Source organism: Varroa destructor, unplaced genomic scaffold (genome assembly GCF_002443255.2).
Source record: "Varroa destructor unplaced genomic scaffold, Vdes_3.0 BEIS01000001.1, whole genome shotgun sequence".
NCBI lineage: Eukaryota > Metazoa > Arthropoda > Arachnida > Mesostigmata > Varroidae > Varroa > Varroa destructor.
The window spans coordinates 65574263-65597238 of NW_019211454.1; the positions used below are offsets into that span (position 1 = coordinate 65574263).

The 22976-nt window shown below is 41.0% G+C and overlaps 1 protein-coding gene and 1 long non-coding RNA gene across 6 annotated transcripts in view; one reads left to right on the forward strand and one right to left on the reverse strand.

Annotated features, from left to right (window-relative positions):
* LOC111255501 (spondin-1-like) overlaps nt 1-16012 on the reverse strand; it is an 87343-nt gene extending 71331 nt beyond the window's left edge. The window contains exons 1-2 of one of the 5 annotated variants that reach the window (XM_022817537.2): nt 15856-16005; nt 14769-15624 (exon numbers count right to left, since the gene is read on the reverse strand). In XM_022817537.2, coding sequence (XP_022673272.1) covers nt 14769-15135 — 367 coding nt within the window. In that variant the 5' untranslated portion in view covers nt 15136-15624; nt 15856-16005. Of the gene's footprint in view, nt 1-14768 lie in introns of all 5 variants that reach the window. The other 4 variants (XM_086987621.1, XM_086987612.1, XM_086987616.1 and 1 more) reach the window with 4 other exon arrangements.
* Nucleotides 1-22976, forward strand: part of LOC147758984 (uncharacterized) — a 54822-nt gene that overhangs the window by 25160 nt on the left and 6686 nt on the right. The window lies entirely within an intron of this gene.

Below are 22976 nucleotides of genomic sequence, written 5' to 3' on the forward strand. Positions count from 1 at the left end.
TCCCCAGATAGTTTAATAATGATTGTCGTTCAGAAAAAATAATGGCTGTACGTTTTGGAGCGATATCGGCTATCCGACACGCTTCTCGTAGTGGTGGCTTTGTCAGCTGAGTAGAAGTAATCGTCAAAGAATGCTACATACTTCATGGAGCAATAGCTAACCAATGCCTCGACGTTTCGAAGTAACGTAAGTTCGCAAGTTCTCTAAACGACAAAATACTATACTCTAAAGCTGAACTGTGTTATACTTTCAGAGTGCATGCAAATAACGTAACTTGTGATAGAATTATCCTTTCTTAAGACTACCATTGGGTGGTTTCGCTCCCTCTTCGCTTAACTGAGATGATTTTTCTAAACAAACTTGACTTTAAATATTCTCCTATTTATCTTATTATTATGCCAGATTAGTCGATGGTGTATATATAGTCGTTCTAGGGATATTTTTATATTCAAGTTCCTGAGAAAAAATACGTCCTTTGAATATCTCTAAATGGGGAATTTTGTGATGCTGCAAATGATCTGTATTTATTTTCCGTCGTCGCACATCTTCTAAATGCGTTAAAAGTAGCGGTCAAGACAATAATAAATCGTCCGAAGTGCGCCGCGACTTCATTCGACAACAAATTGGCGACACTTTAGCAAGTTTCTCCAGCGGTACAGGGAACGTTGCGTTAGTCGAGCTTTCCTTTGCAGCATGTCTTCATTCCTCGGTAAAAATCGTTGTCGACTGTATTTGAATATTAATAGTTTGCGTAGTCAGAGGTTATCCATGCTCTTTTAGCTATTTGAAAAGCTGGGTCCACACCCTTATTGGGTAATAAGAAAGAAGTACTGCTTGACAAAGTGGGCTGCTGAATCTTCTTTTAATATTACATGTCTCAATTATCATTGGACAAACTCACCATGCCGATTATACTGTGCTCTATAAGTTCATAGACAAACCACTGCTTTCCTATCTATCGAATGTTGTTGCATTCTATAATATAAAATAAATCGAAAGTGAAACTGTTTTTATGTAACGAAAATCATTGCCTGACCATAATAATTTTAACGTTTCATTGTTTTAAAAATATCAATCGTTAAGGTGCTTAGGACCCGCGTTTTATTAAGAAATCCTTTCGTCTTGCTATTCACCACAAACTAATTTTGGCCTAAAAAGTTCTTCTTTTGCACCTAGAGATAGGACATCTTTGTATGCTCGAGATTAAGGTTTCCTAATACTCATGTTATTTTACGCAATTTTTGTTACGGAAACTATCAAACGTCAATGAAGCAACTTACAGTTTAACAAAAACGTATTTTTTCAGAAATGTCACATTGCTTGACGCAGGACTGAGCGGATATGGTCTTCATCACCTAAAAACAATGTCACTTTTTTCATGTTTCCAACGGTAGCGTTCACAGCAGTTGCTGATAGTCGCAACCTTCATTATTTTCGTTCTTGTCTGTCTATTAGTTCGAGTAGTGTGTTCTACATGTGGGGCATACTTTCTAAAGAAAAAATCGATTGGGTCGGTTACTGGAGTTCGAAATAGGACTCACTTATCTCTCGAAGGGTGAAATTCATCTGTTCAACGAATAGTGGAATTCTGCAGTGGTGTTTGCGGGCACAGTGGGAGACATATCTGCTACAGAAATTCTCCGACCACGTGGGTAAACGACCTTTAATGTATCGAGTTTACAGAAATACAGATTTGTGCGGTTTATTTAAATGTTGCATTCGGTAACGGAGTCCCTACAGGTTTTCGTCGCTAGCTATTTAACTACTAACGTTCAACCGTATCGTGTGACCTAAAAACATTGACTTCAGCTTTTTGTATTTGTTTGCATGTATCAGATAGCAGGCAAACACGAGAATCTTTGAGTATCTCTACCTTAAGTATACTATCGATGAACACAGCTTGACTTTTGCCCGCATTTTTTTGCTTCGCGATGATGATAAAGTACTAACATCGACAACAGGAAAACTGGCGGCATTGATAGTTTGCGTTGTCTATCCCGAAGTCAACTGCCTTAGCCAATAATCTCCGATTGACCTTTGTCTTTATTGCAACCGTCATTCGAGCACAGCTCTCTGTGTACGTACTTTACTAACCAACAGAAAAGGTCAGTCTTAAGCCGAAGCGGTAGGCATCTGGTGAATGGCTTAGGGCAAAGCTCTCACCTTATGGCCATATAAATATCATTTCAGTAAGGTGGAATTTGCCATCAGCTAAAATCATAATCCGCCAAGTCGTCTATGAGTTCTGTTTGATTGAATCTGTTATAAGCAAATGATCATGTTCTTCTCATACACTGGAATTGTCCCTCCAGAGCACTATTCGATATATGGTAGACATGCCCTCCGGAACACATTCTACATTAAAAGTATACAATCAGCAATAGTAAAAATGCGACTATACGATGCAGAGGTTTTATGTGCACGAAAACGGCTCGTATCCTATAATAGCAAACCAAGTTATCGCTTTTTAGTAATCGAGAGTTAGTTCGACAACTGACCGCTGCTGACTCCCTCTTAGGAGGCAATCCACTTCGGTGATAGCCACTACTTTGTATTCAAGCTTAAGAAGAGCGAATGAAATGTTCAAATAAATCGCAGCAATTTTACAATGAGGGTCCTTAATAACAAACTGAACGTGTAGCATCGAAAGCAACAGATGCTTGCAAAGATGGTCATCGCCCATGTTTTTCTTGGCAATTAGCTTCCTCCTGAAAGCATAAAAAAATCGGCGTAATTTTAACGAAGTGCAGCTTCAGATGCCAGAAGAAGTGGCGCTTAACCAAATTTGTCACTCATCGGTGGTAACAATCCACCCAAACGTGAATATCGCGCCACTAAACGTCGAGCTCCTGCCCAAAGAAGCTTCTCACACTCCCCATCTTTGGTTTTAAACATCTTTTTCTAAGGGGTGAATGATATAGGTTAGAGTCAGCCTGTCAACGGTGCATCACAGGCTTCGATGTAGAGGATCCTATACAAAGCTAAGATCAGCGAAGGCACAGTACATCCTGAAGAGGAGGGATGAGATTTTCTCCTACTTTCTTTTCTCGCATAATGCAGCGACGCGGTCCCACACGAATGCAGTTTTCGCCTGTTAATCAAGCCTGCTCAACCAATTTCAGTTTCCCTTAACCTAACTGCTGTTAGCCTACCACATGCTAAAAAAAATTCTACGTGATCGTTTTTTTGCTTGTACTTCCTATGATATTCTGAACATATCCGCCTCCGAACCTGATGGCAAACAGATATAAAAAAAAAAAGCATACTTGAGCTTTTCACACTATTGTATAGACAGAAAAAAAGGAAACATCTCTCAATGCTTGAGATGCTGAAAGGGTCACCTAAGCAATCTGTAGATTCATGTGTAAGCAGATACTCATAATTTTCTAAGTACAAATCTCTCTCCATTTGTTCAGTCAATCAATTGTTAACTGTAAAGTATTGTGGCCTGCAGCAAAGCGGGGCATGATACTCAAAATTTTCAGTGACGAATGTATGTAAATTGACCTTGTTATGTGGCTTACTAAACTCAGGTAGATATATCTATATCTACCCAAGCTTATCAGCATATATATGTCCTGTTCCATATTTGATTAACCATTACTGGTAATAACAAACTGTGGTGATTTTAAGTTTCAATCTTTTTTTTTTTCAAATCCAATAGCTCAAATCTATATGCTTCATAAAGCAACCGACATGACGTTATAATATTCACAAATAGGGGTTTATTAACTTAATTAATTATGTCCTACTGCGTATAATTCAAGTAAGTTAACTTCCACAAAAAAATAATTAGGAAATAATTGCTAAGGGTAAAAGATCTATCAACGTCTTCGCCGAAAACTGCTCTATCGTGCGGCCTAACGAGTTTCATTCATCTTAGCTAGTTCTCAGGAACCTACAAATCTGTATATCAAATACCGTATTTCAACGCTAAAAACGTTCTACGAACGATCTCATGACGTATCTTCACTACCATGTAACGCTTATTAAAGACTGTATATTTGAGCACCGCGCTGCATTGCAATTAGCACAGCGTTGTCCGCATTTTGACCAGACGTAGCTGTCTACGCGTTCGTAGAAGCCCGATATGGTACACAGTACGTGATGACAGTTATAGAACGTAAATTGCATGACAATGTGACTGTTTTAGAGATCTAGTTCCTTACGTCTTAATACCTAGCGCTTTAATCCTGAAGAAATTATGGTACATTTCCACAAAGGTTTGTTGTGACAAGATTCTTCATGAAGGCAGAAATGTGCAGAATGTTAAGGCCGAGTTGGAATTCTTCGGCGAGAAGCGGTCTATTGGCAAAGAAATATGCGAGCCCATTGCGCGCTGAGTGGTGCGATTCTAACTTGCGTTTCAAAGACGACGCCTTCAGCCGGTTTAGCTATTCGACGTTTCCTGCGGCTAAATCCTACCTTATTAGGTTGGCGCGGTACCATGCCAATGGAGCGACTTCGTGATCCAGGAGTTGCACAGCAGTTGAGGCAAATAGACGTTGCGATTTGTCGATAGTACTTTCTGCAGCCCAGCGCCTTTTTACGTCCCTTATTGATGTGCGATGTGAAGCTACGGTCGTTGTGCAGTATAAGCAGGCCTAAAAACGAGAACTTATCGACGTATTTCAGGGGGGCACATCAGCTGTGATTAAGGTACCTTGAGCTGCCTACCCTGCCTGCCTGCCCGTATAAACTTCATCGCTTTCGTCTTCGTTAATTTCATTTTTAGATGGAGCCCCATGACTCCTTCGCATGAATGAGGGTTTGCTGTATCTGGAGTTTGCTATTTTTATAAACAACTAGGGCTTCGATTCTCCTGGCGCAAGTCCAGTGTTTTAAGAAAGCAGTGACAACCCTTCGTTAATCGTGACCCTATATTATTGGAATGCGACTGCCGTCACATCGAGTACCTTTATAACGACTTTTGCCTTTGCGAGTAATTGTTAATACTGAATCTCTAGTCAAATGTTGCCTTGCGGGACCGCCGACGAATGCTTAACATTTTCTAAAAGGATCTTACACGCCGTAGTCGTTCCTCTTTAAATATCTATTGTTCTTGGAGAATCGCGCTCACACCTTCCAGGAGCTTACTTAACCTCTTGCAAAAAGTTCGTGAGAAGCATATGTAACTATCGTATTTATACACCATTTAGGTATAAAGACCGATGCATTATTTTATTTTGTTGCGCCTCACCCAATTGAGGCATATAAAACGTATCGGTAGTAACGTTGACATTTGAAATCTCTTTAGAATTTCTAGAACCTCGACTTTTCGCACACACAAACGCTATGTACAAGATAACCATGTCCTGCTTTCTGACGGCTTTAAGGAAAAAATCGGCCGCAGCTGCAATATAGGAAATAGGCTTTCCGGTGATAAGGCCGCTGGAGCCATCGCTGCCGTTTGCGCCGGAACGTAGAAACGAACGCAAGCTGAGCCGGCTACTGTCACTCCGGGTACGCTAGTACTCCCTTTTCCCTCCGCAGATAGCGCTTATCAAGCAAGAAAATGAGCACAATTTTGATCCGGTCACCAGACGGAGCCAGTATCGTAGCCATTCCGTTTGTACTTTCTCACTAATTGAAACACAGCTAGGGCCGGTAGTGATGCTGTGCCGTGGATACGACTCACGACTTCGTAAAGCTTTGTTTCGTATACACTGTCGCGTATTAGCGAGGTGGGATGGTCGGGAAGGGAAAAGGTCCGCTATATATCACGGATACGGGCAACTAGCCTCCATAGAAGACAAGCAAGCAGTGGGTACGGGATGTGGCGTAGGTCTAGAAGCAGTGCGCTGCAAAAGCAGAATGAAACACCGGACAAGCCGGTTCTAGTGCTCACCGGATAAGTACGCAAATCGGGTATGAATAAGAACAGGCCGAGTAAGGGGTTGTCAGCGGATCGGGCGTTTCCGGCACCGTTTCCTCACCGTCGCCACCACTGTTCTTGCCGTTTCATTCGCTGTTCATTTGACTTAGAGTGTAGGGCGAGACTAAAGCATAGCGGTTCGCACCACCATTGCCGAAGTCGTGGTTGCTCGCTGGCCCTTTGCGGCACCCACTAACGCCTGCGGTGTCCAACACCCAGCGACAAGGAACGTAAGCGGGTGCGCGGCATTATTTCTCTGCTTCAAATTTTCTAGTTTTGCAAATTACACTTCCTGCTTTCATTTCCCTCATTTTCGTTCCTGCCCTCATCGTCGTCTTCGTTCTGCTTCTGTGTTTTCTTTTCTCATCCTGTTTGGTTCCTTCAATGTTCCAACATTACGTTCTGTTTGTAAGCCGGGATACGCGTCGTCATCTCGCCCTGCGCCACCCGCGTGTGTGTGCGCTTTTTGTCGATGCACAGCTCATTCCGTTGCCTTCGTTCTGCGAAATAATAAAGGAGGCGTAGGACGTGCCCGAGATCCACACGAAAGGATACACATAGACACACAAATATACGAGATGAACGTGTTCAAACTGTGTGACGGCGTGTCCAGCGAACAAAGGGGCTATGAGACGAGTTGGAGGCGCAACTTAGGGAAGAGCCAGTGTTTTTGCTGCTAATGTTGCTACAAAAGAATAGAGCGTGAACAAGAGCTAAAAGTGGATCCAGAAACGGCAGTAGTTGAAACAATACGTCCATATTAAGGTGTCGCTCCTTGTCCGCTTTACCAACCCGATTAAAACTGAAGACTTGTTGCAACAATCTACGCTTTATGGCATTAGTTTATAAAGGTCAGCTTTCCTCATTGGACCAGTCACAATATAAGGAAAGTCAAAACAAAGCGGTCTGCTCTCACAACCCCACGATTCCGGGGGATTCAGGGGACACTTTTTTGCAAGAGGTGAATTCAAACGGGTTAAAGAAGAAGGGTACCTTCAAGAAAGGCATTCATGACCTCTTCTCGAAAGCAGCGCGACAAGGGCAGTGCAAACGAAATGCAGTTGGATATGTGTGCTGCGGGCGGTAAGGAGTTCAAACGTCGATAATATACGCAAGCACCGAAAGAAAACTGTTACATAATTATCTAGTGTCTCCCTTCATTTTCCCAGTCAGATTTAATATATACACCTGCAAGCACTGCTATAAATTTTTTTCAACGCCGCCTGTAACAAACAACCTTCGTCTGTAGTAGCCAACACGAGTAATGTCTTGTCTATCTCGTATACGCTGGAGAAGGTCCAACGCTTAACCATTGGCGAATTTTACGACGTCCTTGTTCATTCTTACAAATGGACAATGCAAACAAACCTGCCCAGTTCCTCGCATTTTCATTTTGAAACATTATCATCATCCATTGGAGCGCGGCAGCCTGTGCAGCTGACAGAATCGACCAGAGCGAAAATTGCCTTCAGATCGTTATACAGCCAAAACTCATTCTTTGTATATATAGCTGAAATACTGGAGCTGGATAGCTTCATCTCTATCAAAAGAAAACTTTTCTATAAGCGCATTGTTGCAACACTCGAACAAAATTTTAGACAAAATATCGCAAGCTCCTTTAAGGTACTGGGATTCGCTTGCAAGTAATTTTACCCTGGTCTATTGTGCAACGACGAAGTAAGACATGACCTAAAGTTACCGACCGGCAGACCTTATAACCTTTGCCTTATAGCAGAAGCTTATAGCCTTTGCAAGAAGTGCTTTACCATAGCTTTCTATGAGATACATTTGAATGTTCTTTTATGTTTGAAAGAGATGATGCTCATCAAATGATGGGCAGCTCTCTTCAGGTGCGTTTTCAATAGATCACTGCTTAATTTATGCATGCGGTACGATTAAACAATAGACTGATTCGTTTTTTTATTATATATATATCCCCATCAAACTAAACCCCATTGATCCTTCTTATTGATTATACGTCCTTCATACGGAATCATATCTAGAATTCTGTCTGGTATGCTATCCAGAGTTTTTATACTTCTTTCTTCTATACTAAATTATGAGTAGCCTGGCTACCTAAAAAAGATTACGTAAACACCCGCGGACCCATTTGTTTGTTTGAGAGATGCGATATATTTTAGATTATGTCTGGTTTGGACCAGCTAAACTAACTCTCTGCGCAGCTAGGCTGGGGTCTACGTTGTTGTTGTTGTTGTTGTCTGAGTCTACACGGCCTTCCAAAAATCAGACAGAAAATGTTCATCCATAGCTTACGATTGCCCGCTGTAAACACAGAAGCGATCCTTACAGTATTTGCCCTGACAGCCACGTATTATATTTAGAAGACTCTATTTACATACAACATTCGTGTTGGAGTCAGTTTGCTGCTTAGCAATGCCAGCAGAAACAAAAAAAAAATCCTTAAGCAGACAACAAAATGCTAATGTCGAAATACACTTCTGAAGGCTTTTCTTTGCAACCAATTTGGCCTATTCGGTGTATTAGCTATTCACTTAACGCGTAAATTTGCAGCCGCCTCAATGACGCGATTTTCACATAAATCATTGCTCGGACTCTCAGATCATAGTGGAGCTCGGCTTCTTTTCGCCAAACACGTGTTTGTTCCTCTCTGAGCAATATTGTTAATATATATATACAAACACATGTAATGACTATGGCTCAGTAGATCATACCATGCGACTAAACGAAAAAATTATTTACCATCGTCGTCGTTCTGAGTGCTTCCCTTTTCTGGGCAGATTTTTTTGTCCTGTTATAATTGATACTTTGCAATACAGTTGCTTATCTCCTGGCCGCCTATTATAGTTATAATCTTCTTTGCGAGTACTTGAGAGTTTACATTTTGAAGCTTCGGGTCAATCCGTTGTAGAGGTAAATTCGTTAAGTGCCAAGTTTGAAAGCTGAGAATTTGGAGCACTGACTCAGAAATAACAACCAAAGACCCGTATAATTTTTTTGTCGGGTACCATGCTACTTAGGCTGATTGGTGCTAGTTTCTTCAAATTATCATTGCTATTCTACCAGCCATTTGCCCTTCACTTATTTAGTAAAGTTATCCAACATAATTACGCGTATGCCATCTTCACTATATTATAGCATTAATATTACGTCATCAATATGAAATCATCATTTGACTGCCTTATTCATGATTCTCCTCGTCCTTCTTTAATAAACTGCCTGCTGTTTATTTACAGCATGATAAAGTTATGCTAAAACAATCTATAGATCTTCCGTAAAGAAGAATCGGATTGCATCGCATCGATGCAATCATATATATTTATGAGGCGAAGTAACACCAATATGGAAATCTTTAGATTTTTTTAGGGTACGTTACGCTTGAAAAGTTGACGACCACCGGACAGCAAGATGCTCGCTCCCGATTAATCGAATATTTTTTGCGGGCAGAAGAAGTCGGTGTCCTCTATATATACATTGTTTCTCCATGTGAGGTTCCCATTTGACCCTTTCACCTCAATTCAATGCTCATATTTATATTCAATTTTGTTACAGTATATTCTTGATCGAGCTTCAGAGCCAACAGTTCTCAATTTGACAATAATTTCGGCGCTAGCACACGATTTCCAATTGCCATAACGAAGAATTTATTAACGAATTGTTTCCATAACGAAGACACCCATTTAGCTACGAACTAACCGTGGATAATGTTGAAATAACGGCACTAAACGAAACCCGGAATGGTAACTGTTTGCCTCATATATCTCGTTGAACGACAGCTACAAGTTTTCGACTGTTAAATTTAATCTCCATACGTATAAAATAAATCGATGATAAAAGTAGATCTATTTATAGCCGCAGATACATAGTAAATAATAACTAATGTATAGTAATCAGTAAAGTGTATAACAAAACGAGAACTTAACGAGGCTTGACATCGATGACCGTACAAACTTTTGATTAGATTATTAGATTAAATTAAAATTCAATTAAAAACAAAAATTTAGCTCACCAGTCATCATTAATTGATAGTTTGACAGTGTAGCCTATGCAACAAACAATTCTAAGTATAGCCAGCTTAGTAGACAGAAACATTTCAGTTTTCATTAATGGCTATTCGACTGTTTTAGCGCGTCTAGCTTACCTATTTAGGCAGTTGTTTGACTTTATAACGGTAGCGAATAGAGTGAACTCCTAGTGCTCCCCTAGAATAGGTTCGAAAAGTATACATAGTTTGAATGGAACCTCGATAGGTGCGGTCATGGCTTAAATGGATCACAATGCAATGTGTTGCCGGCATCAAAAGATCCGTGTGCAAACAGAGCTAACCTACCGTTTTTTGCATGAGACGCACCCAACTTCTAGAACGGTCTGACCATAGCTTCGTATCTTTCCCGGTGCGATGTCCTTGAAAAAACTTCATTAGCGGATATACGAAATAGAAACGTAAGCTCGCCAAAAGCGTCTAGGTTCAGAACAATTCTGATCCTAGCATTAATGGCCTGAAGCGTCAGTCTCTCATCCAGGTTATCCCTGTTAGTAGTTTGACGCTAGTAATGATAATAAGTAGAATCTAGGATAGTGGAAAATGGCTTCGGCTGTATTTTAAATTTTTTGCCTTTCTTTAATCACCGCCAGCGCCCCGTAAGTTGTGCAGCGCTAGATATAATCGAGGCACTGACCCGATGACGCAAGTAGCGAACCCTATCCTGAGTCATAAGAATAATCTGTAATATAAAGTCAATCGAATGCACCTCAAGTGAGACACTCTACAAAACCCCATGCCACGGCAACTTTCGCTTTCACACTATCATCAGAGTGACCGATTCTATGATCACTAACGGGTTGTGTTTATCGATCTACTAGAAGGCTTACGCTGCTGGCTCTTTTACGTTTAGATAGCTACCGCCCCTTTTTTCAGCCGATACTCGTTCATCCATCAGCTGAAGCTTACATCTAACTTTCAAATTGTCCACAGCCAGATTTCTGCCAAATAGATTTTCATTAAACACCGGAGCAACGGGATTGTTTCGCCAGGTCTTTTTCTCTTTGTCGGCCGTATCATCATTGTTGCTACTGCTACAGGTACGCGTTATAGAAAGTTGCGTTGTTCGTATCGCAGCTCCACTTCACGGGTTCGGCATACGAGAGTCTGACTCAAATCTACTGACATCCTTATCGGTGGAGATAATACATCTCTCGCTTTCGTTCGTTATCCGCTCGAATTGCCGAAAAAAATCGCGACCGGTTGCTAATCTCGTACCGGTGGCGACGTACTGCGGACCACACATGAGACACCTTCTCAGAGTTATGAAATGACGGCTGATTTGATTATATATCAGTAAGTCGCCAGAGGCGCTATTCTGTTTTGACCATTTATATGAGCTTAGTAGAAGTCGTTTCCGTGTTAGCCCGTATTTCTTCGGAAGAAATCAGCTCCTAATGACCATTTGTTAGAAGGACGGTTCATGGATACTCCAAACTGTACCATGTCCTCTCAAGGTATCACCTAGCAGAAGTGCATTATGTAATGTTACTGCCAGGATTCTGCTGTGTCCTTACCCCGTGTTACTGCACAAAATCTGGATTTAGACCTAATAGGGTCTAATCGTTACTCAAAAAAAAACTGTAAAATTGAGATTCTGCAGGTTTCGATAGTAGAGGCGACATGTGGCTTTAGTCATAAATAGGCCGAAAAAAAATAGGTGAGAATGCATCGTTTCGATGTTCAGTAAGAGGCGAATGTATTTCTTGGCTTGATCTTACGATGTTTTCAGCTGCCACGGGCGGTTGTTCGGAATCAAGATACAGGCTCAAAGAAGAGCTTTCTTTTTTCGCAGAGCCAAAGGCGTCATCGTACTAGCAGCCCTACTGTGATTACATGACCTTCTTGTAGCACAAATTGTGCAGGTAGAATGCGTTTATCTATTTTAAGGCTGTAAATATTAGGATTTGTTGCAGACTAGCCTTTGCTATTATCAAATTCGAGATTGACAATTGAATAATTCAAATAAATGTACGCTATGGACTACATAATAGATTTTATATAGTAAATAATTTCCCATGTCACTGGTGCTGGATAGCGTGCTTACCTTCAAATCCTAGGGACACATGGGAGTTTCGATTCGAATTTCGACATAGACACTCTTCGCTTCGTGATGAGACCCGCGGTCTACACCGAAAATTAACGGTGTTATATATATATGTAAAAAAACTTGAAATATTTAATACTAGATAGTCACACAGTAACAATAGCAATGTTGACATACACGATGTGATAGAAATAGGCAAACGATCACGTAGTGGGGAAGACTTAAACGAAGCGATTTAGAAGTCAGCGTGACCATTTCAGCAAGAAAATCTCGGTAGGAAAAGTAAGTAAACTATCTATTTATACTGACTAATGTTTACAACTGTCGACGATTATACCACTCTGTCATTTACTCACTAAGAAAGTTTCCTTTGATTGTGTACTTACGAAACACAACCTTGATTGAATGAAGGATATGATGCTTCAATAATAATCCTTGACAGTAACGAAGCTCTAGCGATATGAAGATTCATTCAGATAATCGAGCATCATCCTTTCAAAATGAGTGCAATCAGCTTATTTGTATTCTGCATTGTCCTTTCTTCGATACGATATTTCTCTGTCATCTTCATCAATCTTCAGCAAAAATAACACTTTAGCAACAATTGCAATAATAGTTGGGAACGGTCCCTTTCGCTGTTTCGCACTTTAAGAGACCTCGTAACGATTTCGTGTTATTAGGATCAGCTACAACGAATTACGTATCTGTTCGATAACGAGTATATTGTACCTATTCAACATTTTCCGTTTGACAAACTCGTTGATGATTGTTCGTTTCCGCCACTGGTAATCGTAAAGCGTAGGGTTAGAATCGCCAAGCAGGACTGTGGTGCTATGTTTTTTTTTTTTTCTCTTTTTAAATATATAGTGTATACTGTTTAGGGTCAACAACACCCACTACTGAAAGTCTCTTTTTAAAAATGTTGCTAACAACAAATAATACCAGCGGCCAAAAACTATACTGTCAGAAGTAGAAGAAGGTTGCGTCAATTAAAACGTACAATCAAACGTGAAATATACCGATAAACGATACAACAATGTATCTTTCAAAGGGACAATCAGTTCACCGTCGAAGCACTCAAAGCAGAAATACCTATAGCTAGGCCATTGGTTTTGCCTAAACGACCGAATTTCATAATAGCTGTTTTATTTTGCGGGGGTAGCCTAGCATTCCCTCAAAATCTCACAGTATCAGGAAAGATAATGATTAGCGAGATAGTAGTCTCGGCGCACTGTTTTAGAAAACCAGCGTTACGGCGTGGAAAAATGTATCACATTGCCGATGGTCACCATAAGGTCGGAGATGAGATTAACAATCGTAAACTATAAATCATAGCTCGAAACTTATGATCTGGTTGAAAAAAAATACAATAGTTCAGAGTTGCACTAACCGAAAATCTGACATAATTTTATGTTAACTTTTTGCATTGTTAATGGTTATAATTTCAGTACGATGTAAATACAGTCAACATCTCAGGTAGACATTGTCAATTATCCATTTTACACCTTATTTCGGCATGGTACCACATTTTGTCAGAGTAAGAAACTATTCTTCTGCTATGTGTCACACCCGAAAAACGCACAACTAACTCAGACTTAATCTAGTGTATATAGCGTTAGAACAACAAAATGGGTTTTGAATCCTAGAGCATAGTAATTACCATCAGGACAAGGTAATCAGGGCCTCTCGATCTATCTTACCCCGGACCCGACATTGAAAATACTTCATTGAACTGATCAGAGTTACGACGATACGTGTACAAGTAAGTATGCACAAAACAAGGTAGTAAGGGAATCGAAGATGGTTCTTTCATTACTAGGACTACCGCTGGGAATACATTCGCTTAGGGTGCGCATCATTAACACTAGTTGCATATCTTCGCCCTGTGTCCCGTTGTTACAATCATTATTCATTTTACCACTGTTACGCCAATCATATTTGGTCCGCTACAGAAAACCCGGCGGCTTGCAATCAACTTGAGATGCTGCAACGACTGCATAAACTCTGTACCATTGCACAAAGTTATAGTTTTCAGTTCCAACTTACAGCAGAGAATAGGTCACACCGCACAATCACTATAGCGATAGTGATCACGTTTTCTAAATTCGTCTAGTTCTTTCGAAAGTTCTAGCTTCTCTACGGTAGGTGATTTTGAAATGCCTTTTAAGCCACTGCTGGTTAGTACATAACAAGAACATAGCTGACCAAGTGCACAAGTTTCAGTTCAGCACCCAGTTTGGCCATGTAATCTATATCATTTTCTTGAGTTCATCCTCTAAGCAGTCTTCGATAAAATACTTTAAAAAATAATCATAGACAAAGATGATTTTTCAGTTTAGGGCTGAAGTATACTTCTTACACGGTGTGGACCTATGACTTGAGTGAACCAAGGCGCATTGCATCTTCCTCTAAGGAAAAATAGGTGTCTTCGGGTTCCAGCCACAAAAGCACGTCATTCCTCGAATACTACGGCGGTACCTACACTAGCACCCCACACGGTTGAGAGACGAACATTACCTAATAAATTTTATTATAAGTATTTACTTCTTTGCCAAGACGAATGGGGAGCATCCGCTAACCCAAAGGTATAGTTTTGACATTATCGTTGCTTATATGCACGTGCTGTCTTCCTAGATTATAGGCAACCATTCGTAAAATTCGACATTTGTTTGCTAGTTGGCTAGGAAACGAGAAGTTTTGACGATAATTCCTTAACACTTGTTGAGTGGATCGTATTTTTGAGTAACGATGAGTAAGATGGTACAGTGCGTCTGCCACATGCGTGACGATCACGAAATAGATGATCGTAGTATCTTGATACTCACCTGTGTAGCCCTCGCGTGGCACATAATTCTTCGGTGACCCACTCAGTCTTATAGAGAATCCTCCTGAGCCAGGAGTTCGTTCTGCTATCGCCCCTGAAGGGATTCGGTTACAGTCTAAAGCAAGGCGTTCCTTAGTGATGCTCATTGCTCCTGATGAACCCGCCCGGTTTCCAGAATCGCCTGGAGGCGGCTCTACCGGACTGTCGTTATCGTATTCGCCTGAATTCAGTGTCACGAATTGTGCCGTAGGCCCCGTGTCGCCAAGAGCCACAGTAGAGGATACAAGCGCAGCGAAAATTACTGCACAGGCGACATAAACAGTTGGAGAATCTAATGCCGGCGCGTCACGCTTACGGCTTGACGCCATTTGACACCTCTCGAGATCACTCACACGAAGAACGACGGACGACGACAAGTTTTCCTCGAAAAAATTCTTGCTAGGCCAAAGATTGTGCCGGTGTAGTTGATTAAGCTATTAGGAGACAGGTCTGGAAGTCTGCTTGCTCACATGTACGAATCTAGCAATTCACGACGCACGATGCGTTAAACAGATAGCCTAGAAGAAGTTTTCCACGGGTTTTATCGGTGGAACCACAATTCACTCACTAAAACGTCCACTTTTCATCACTCCTGTTCAATTCCCCCATTCGAACCTTGCTGAATGTTAATTAGACAATAGCTGGGTTCAGAAGATGGTTGACGATTTTCAGTACGAGTTTGATCAATCCGCACTTGATACGGCTAAAATCTGGAAAACAATCACTTGATTGATGCACGTCCTATCTTGCCACTTCGACAACTTCGCCGTGAAATAACTTTAAGAGCACTAAATTCGAAGATACAGGTACGTATGCATCTGAAAGGCAATTATGTATTGTAGGAACATTGGGTATTTTTGTTTTTATCATAAATATTGGAGTATGTTCGAAACTTGTTGTAGTAATGTGTCGAACTATCTGATTGTCTGACTCAGTTCATTTTGTTTGCCTCAGTTCCGCATTGGTCCTTATTATTATACGAAGCGAAGACATTGAAAAATGCTTGTCACTACGGAAGATAAATGTTAGAATAAATTTGACCAGCTTACTGGTGTAGCACATAGATCATTTCATGTAGGCCAGGCTCTTTTTCTGACTGTTGCACGTTGTCTGCTCGGCGTGCAGTGAGCGCCGCCTGAGGGACTTCTTTCACTTGCGTTCGCCGGCGTGCACAATGAGACATCGCTGCGTCCGCGGTTGCGGCCCTCGCCATCGCCCTCTCCTCAAGGGCCCTTTCCTATTGGGTGGCTCGGGCACGACTGGATAGTATAGCCCGAGATATAGGGGTAGATCCCATAGTGAAACTCAAATACCTAACAGAGACACAGAATTTGAGTAAATAACGTCTCATCGTAATAACATGTTTTCTTTTTCTTGCAGATCTGGCACATATATCATACATACGATAACTGATGGATTTGAGTGTTTGTTAAATAAAAAAATTCATTTTTGTTATTTATACGATGATTTACTCAGCTCAGTATCAGTACCAGTTGGATGCTTCCGTTTCATCAATGAAAAGCGGCGAATTTTTATACTTTCTACTACGTTCTAGATCTGCGTTGGATGAAGATGTAAAGGATACTTGCATAATAGCTAAAACTGTTTCAATAACATAAACTAGGTATCACCTTTTATATTAAACTTACATCTATTATCCACTTTCACCTCGCGTAACGCTTTTATAGAAGACAATTGATACTCTTCGTATGAAGCTAGAGTTCCTGAACACGCTGTACATCATCTAACTTAAATTAATATAAATATGTTAATAAATAAAATAAATGTATAGACCTTTGTAAGCGGAGATAGTGTCCTAGGGTGCAAACGTTTTTTTAAATTGCGAAAATCAATTGCTGGTATGACAAAATCTCGCTGAAGCTTCCCAGATCCCCTTGTGAGCGTTGCTTGCAAATTTTCATTAGGATTGCATATTATATTGCTACGGTACATATTTAGCAACAGAGTCAGTCCAATCGAGAACGCAATATTACTGCACCCAGAACGGCCGCATATAAAGTCAGGCCAGTAACTTAAAATTGGGCTTATATATGGCAAATCCACGGCTATATTTACCAGTTTGCTCCTTACGCTCGGCCATGTGATTAGCACGTGTTCTCAAGCATTTAGTCCTAATTTTTTTTTGTTGATCGCTATGCTGCGTTCTCGAAGGCTGCGAACCTTCTCCGAATATTACAGTTCTTTATTCTTGACCATTCGAAAATCTCTGAGTCTTGAATGAAGTCCAGCTCGTGCCGACGCACTATCAATCAATAGCCCGACGCGAATTCACTGCGAGCATTAACCGTTGACCATATATTTGCTACTAGTTTTATATGCACCTGTGGGCATACAACACGTCGCGACCGGCTTCTTGTGGTTTCTCAGACTGGGAGTCTTCAAGAAAAGGACTGAATGCCTTATAATAACTGAAAAAATGAAACCTTCTCTAACACGAGAGGACCGGTTTTGATGGAGTGGCTTTTCTGATTTTATCGAGGATCCTCACAAGTATTGCCATCTAATCACAGAGTTGCTCGTACCAGTGCATACAGCGAGTGGTATATCCGGGCCGCGGCGTAAATAAAATTCATACGAACTAAAAAAAGAAGCTCGTAAACTCCTTAGAGCTTCTCGGAGCCGAAATATTGCGCACAGACTCCACGTTTTTTTTTTTTAATTCAGAGGAATTTGCCAGCGGGGGGCCTACTAATACACCGTTTCTTATAGCATTGTTATTCGTTGCGCATTCACGATTCGATCTTCAAAACAATTAATGTGTGAAAGCTCAATTGACAACGGTTCATGATGGGGCACATGTAGTTGAGGAACGCTCAGAAAGTCTTTGCTCATAACGGGAAAATTGAGAAATATATTGGCCTAAATTAAGGTCCAGCATGGCTCGATAGTCAACAGGTGGCTTCAACAGCGTGCTTAACAGCTAGAGGCAACGATATCCTGCAACAATATGTGTCGCCTATAGTAGATTAAATGTGGTTTTAGAGCACAGATCATCACTCCTTAATCCACAATATCCCTTTGTTATAGGTTAGGCAAGTAAACATTTCATGACATGTTCGGAACAAATTGATACACGAAATTTATGTAGGTAATACAAGCTACCTTTTTTTGGAGAGTTAATTAATGCGAATCGGACCCGTGGATACCAAAATACCTTCTACGCTTTTAGTATTTTTGGGCGTCTACTTATGCTGTGTTGTTGAATAAACTTGGCGCGCCCCTTAACTTACTAAAAAAGATGTACGTATTTTCACAACACGTCCAGAATCTGCCCAGCGTCGTTGTGAAAGCGATTCACTTTATATTAGAATAAGTTATGGAGACATAGGGTTTCTCGAGTGAAATGTTTGTCTATACGTTGATGAAAAAAAATAATCATTAAATCGCCATACCAATGAAAGAAATCTAATGGATTGACACTTGAGATCTGGTCAAGCTAACAATTAAATGAAGTATGTCAATACGGGGATACAAACTAGTGAAGTTGTGTCAACTTTCAGAATACAATCAGTAGCCAAGCAGATTAGCCCAGAGGTGACAAGTGGGTTTTTAACAAAGAACGTTTATGCCGGCAGAATTAGAATGAGGATAAAATTTCTTAGCACGATGTGGCTCGCTATGTACTCGATATCCGCAACATAATATTCAATAATTGGTTATTTAATGCGACCAAAACTGTGGAGTTAAAGAGGTTTTGTTAAGCATTGAATTTACATTTGTTTGTCATATGGTTAATCTTCAACTCTAGAAAGTTTTGTGCGCTTATCTCGCAATCTGATCGTTACAAAGGATTTCGCACCATTGATTTATCGTAGCGTTCACATTAACCAGTCCTCAACAGCGAGCTCCATAGAAATTTTCGTTAAACACGTAAATGTTTGCTCTGTCATAGCCTAGCAAATAACGTGTTGGCCTGCGTACATCAAGGACTCGTGGAGATCTAGGTTTGAATCTAAATGTAAACACCTGCCGTTTCGTACTGGTGCCTAGTCGTGTAGGGAAACACCTTCTGGCCGTGCCCGACATACTGCTCGAAATATACAGCATGCGGTCTACACATTGTCGAAAACATTGACAATTCTCTATATCAACCTTTGAAGCTAAGAAAGTTAGGTAATTTCCTATGTGAAAACGACTCTAGCATGCGACACATGTCACCCCCCTCCTCCTTCCGTGAACTTACGTTCTCTTTGCATCCACCGATAAACCGTGTAAAGATCGGATCATACGTTGATGCAGGCAATCACAAAATTTTGCTCAAAACATCGACGATTTTCCATATTAGGCTTGAATTGTCTAGAACGACAAATACATAAGTCGTTTTGTCTGCATACGAGATACCGCTACTAGTCCCGAAGTAGTCAGAATACAATTTGAACTCGGAGGTCTCGATTGTAAAATTCTCTAGTTCATACGTTCTAGTAGAATATTCTCATATAGCAACTCGATTTAACGCAATGAATCGAAAGCGTATCTCGAACCGTTATCTTTTCTCGTTCGCATTCGTGTGGGTGTATACATATATCGCATGTGTACCGTGTAGGCGAGCGATTTCATCTCCTACATACCAAAATAAAGTATAGTTGATCTTCGTGCACGAAAGATGGTTGACAGTTCTCACTTTTTAGCATGGCTTGCGCAGGAACAGATTTCCATTTCCCATTCCGCATCCACGTATCATCGTGTACTCTTGTTTCTATCCCGCTCTCAGGATATTCATTCCTAGTGACCAAAATCATGGCTCCGTCCCCCCCCCCCCTCATGTCAGAATCGCATCTCTGAACCAGCATAAGTTTACTTGCTCCGCCAACATCATAACGAAGCCCAGCCTCTCGCTGTGGAATTCATTGAATCGTGGCAGACCGTTGCGCCCTGGCTTGCGCGGTTTGCTTTACCGTACCCATAGCTCGACATGCGACAGCATCTCTCGACCCGCTGCTGTGTAGCGGTGCGTGCTCCGCATTGGCCCGGATACTCTCCCATACGTGTGGCACGATATGCACATAAAAGCCTGTTTCATATTTCGATGGCACCTCCTGAAAGCCCGCTCATAGCAACAGAAGCAGCGGTGTTGCAAGCGCCGTCCGTGTTCGAAATTTGCGTACTTTATATTATTGCGCAATTTTTAGCTGACTGAATCTGATATACAAAACACATAATACCAGTAGCCCTACAGCAAAGCAGAAATTAAACATCCTCGGGAAACGCATGCACGTCTTCAATACAGACAGAGGATGCTTAATATATGTGCGCAAGGTGGCTTTTTCTTATTGCTCACAACAACTTATTAAGGTATTTCTAACTTTTCCTAACTTTCTTTTAACTAAAGTAGCGTTTTGTCACCGGAATTATTTCAACGAAGAGTATATATATATATATATATAAGTTTACAGACCTTTTAAAAAAGAACTAGCCATTCACGGTGCTGCCGTAAAAAGGATGTGTACACATGCTGAAGAATATTTCTGAGCAAAAACCGCTAATTAGGCATGTGAGATTACTCATGTCGTCCGTACATTGTCAAAGTCATTTTGTGACGATCTAGCCACATAGCCCAAATGCACGTTCTGCTGCACGATTCCTTACAGAAGCCGCCGACAACAAGGGAGCCCGTACGCATTCGATCAATACAAACCAAACTGAATAATCTATATTGCTGGTACCAATAACTAGATACTACTGCTTTGATTAGGGTATAAACGATGGTTTAACTCTCCTCACTCGAATGGCGGTATGCCTCAGGGCATCATCCCAAAAATTCTTCACCTCGGGTTCACGCGAGCGTAAAACTAACTTTTCTTAGGAATCTAGTTTTTCGCCATGTTCGATTCAACTGTAAACCTACTTTTCCCCTATCAGATTCAATAGCACATTTGCTTTTCTAAGCCTGTAAGTTTTAGTAAACCTTTGCTTCTTTCCTTGCACTGCTAAATGAAAAGCACACGTTAAATAGATAGAGAAGAGGATTCTAGTTGGTATCATGGCCAGATATTCGTATCAAAGTTTTTACCTGGAATGGATAGTGCCAATGCAATATTGTGCTATGGCCCTTTCTGTCACGTAAGAGATTTGCGATCGGAAGTGCTAGGTTTGCTGGGCAGCTCTTCCATTACAGCCGTTCAAATTTGTAGCTCGGTTACCTAGCTAGAAATCCGACAATAGATGGAGTGCTGAACTTGCACGATAATAAACTTAGCTAAGTGAAGAAAGTACTAGTCCGACTGGGCTCCTGAAGCAATTGGTCTAAGTTCGTTGATTGTGCAGAGCTTTCCAGAAATGAACAATTGTTCGTTGGCTGAGAAGGCGGGTCGTTACCTAACCCTCTATCTTTTCCGGTACGCACCTTGTTAGAATGCGTGTAAACCGACAAGAGAAAGCCAACAGTGAGCAGCAAAATGCGGGTCCGCTGGTGTTCAGGCCACAATTAGTTGTTCTAATATATGGTGCCTATTCGTCTCACGAGCAAATTTGCGTCCTTTTCAATTTAGTCTCGATTAATGTTCATATCGAATCATTTGACAAAAGGTCAGCGGCAACGCTGTAGATAGAGATGTATATTATTAGCTTAGACTGAAAATGATGTTGTATCATGAAAATCACGGTTCAAAAATTAAGGAACACGTTATTCGAGGTCTTATAGCCGGACGGATACAGGCATACAGATAGAGCCTGTGTAGCCCCTGCCTTACTATCAGTTATAATGATAACAAGGCTTTCGAGCAAATATATTCGTGCTATTTGTTTATAAATTAATATTTTGCCGAAAAAGACTCGAGGACTACGGGCATTCAGACGCTTACATAGTAGAACTAGTTTCAGTTGACCGGTCGTAATGGCTCCAAGACTCTATAGATATCGTCTTTGAGCTACATTTACTTGTGAACGTGTTAACAAACAAAGTATATTTTAAACGTGCGTTGTGCAAATACAAGGGCAGAAGAAGTGCTTCCAACGATCTTGATGCTAACGTGTGACTGGTTTGCCCCTTTGCACTCGCTTCATTAAACGTTCCTAATATTGAAGATTTTCCTATTGGAGACCACAATACAGAGTCGATTAGAGTCCTGCTCCTTGTGTGCTGGATGATAGCGTGTCTGGTCTGCAAAAAAGGAAATTAAATAGAGCTCGTTAGTTAATTGGCATCGCAATACCGCACTTCTACCAGCGCTTAACCGTGACAAACAAAAAATAGGGCGCATGGACACATTCGGTTTGTATGTAGGCGTTTTCGAGATGATACGCAAAATGATCTGTACAACAGCCGGCAGCAGCAGCAATTGTCCTAATAGTGGGTTTGTACTGTTAGGCCACCCAGTATTTTATCTAGCCGCATAGCGGAAACAACTATCCCCCTACTCATTGGAGAAGCAAAAGGGGCTTCGTCTGATATCAGGGAAGATGGTTTCCGAAAACGTGACGTAACTCTACCTGATAAATCAAACTGACAGTGCACTAGGTATCTTTATTGTTCACTGTTATTATTGCAGAGAACTATGTCTAACGTCTGTGGCGGCATGGGCGAAACTTAAATCAATAACGATTTGATAACATTGTATAATAGTTGAAAAGAAAGAGTGTTACCTGTCGCTTCTGTCTATTCCGTAAAACATATGTATTCCTCTTCATTTCGCTCCATCAAACGATTTACGAAGTTCACATTCATCAGTTCGACCGCCGAGAGACATCATACGGTTCTCTCGGTAGAAAGAGCATGCTCCGTTTAGAGACTGCAAACTCAAGCTACGTATTGGCGCCCGAACAGGATAAATAAACAAACAAATACGACAAAGACCGTTATGACGGACTTTGATCCAACGTGCTAATTTAATAAATCACATAATGCATTTTTTGGAGAGATAAAACCTTTTTTTCGTCGCCATCTAACAACAAGCGTCAATTCTACTGACACCGTGTTCGTTTTTAGCGCCATTTATTCTATCCGCCAAAATGTTGTTTCGTTTGAACATGCGCTAAATATAATGAGTGCGTCGAGTTCAAGTTTAATACTGGCTTCAACTTCGCATAACTTCAAGCTATCGGCTTCCAACACAAAGCAAAGTGTGCCCACGCCCAGTTTCAAGCCTAGGTTTCTCCAGGTTTAGCAATTAAAAATATCGTTTCACTGTCATCAAGTGCGCAATCAAAAGCA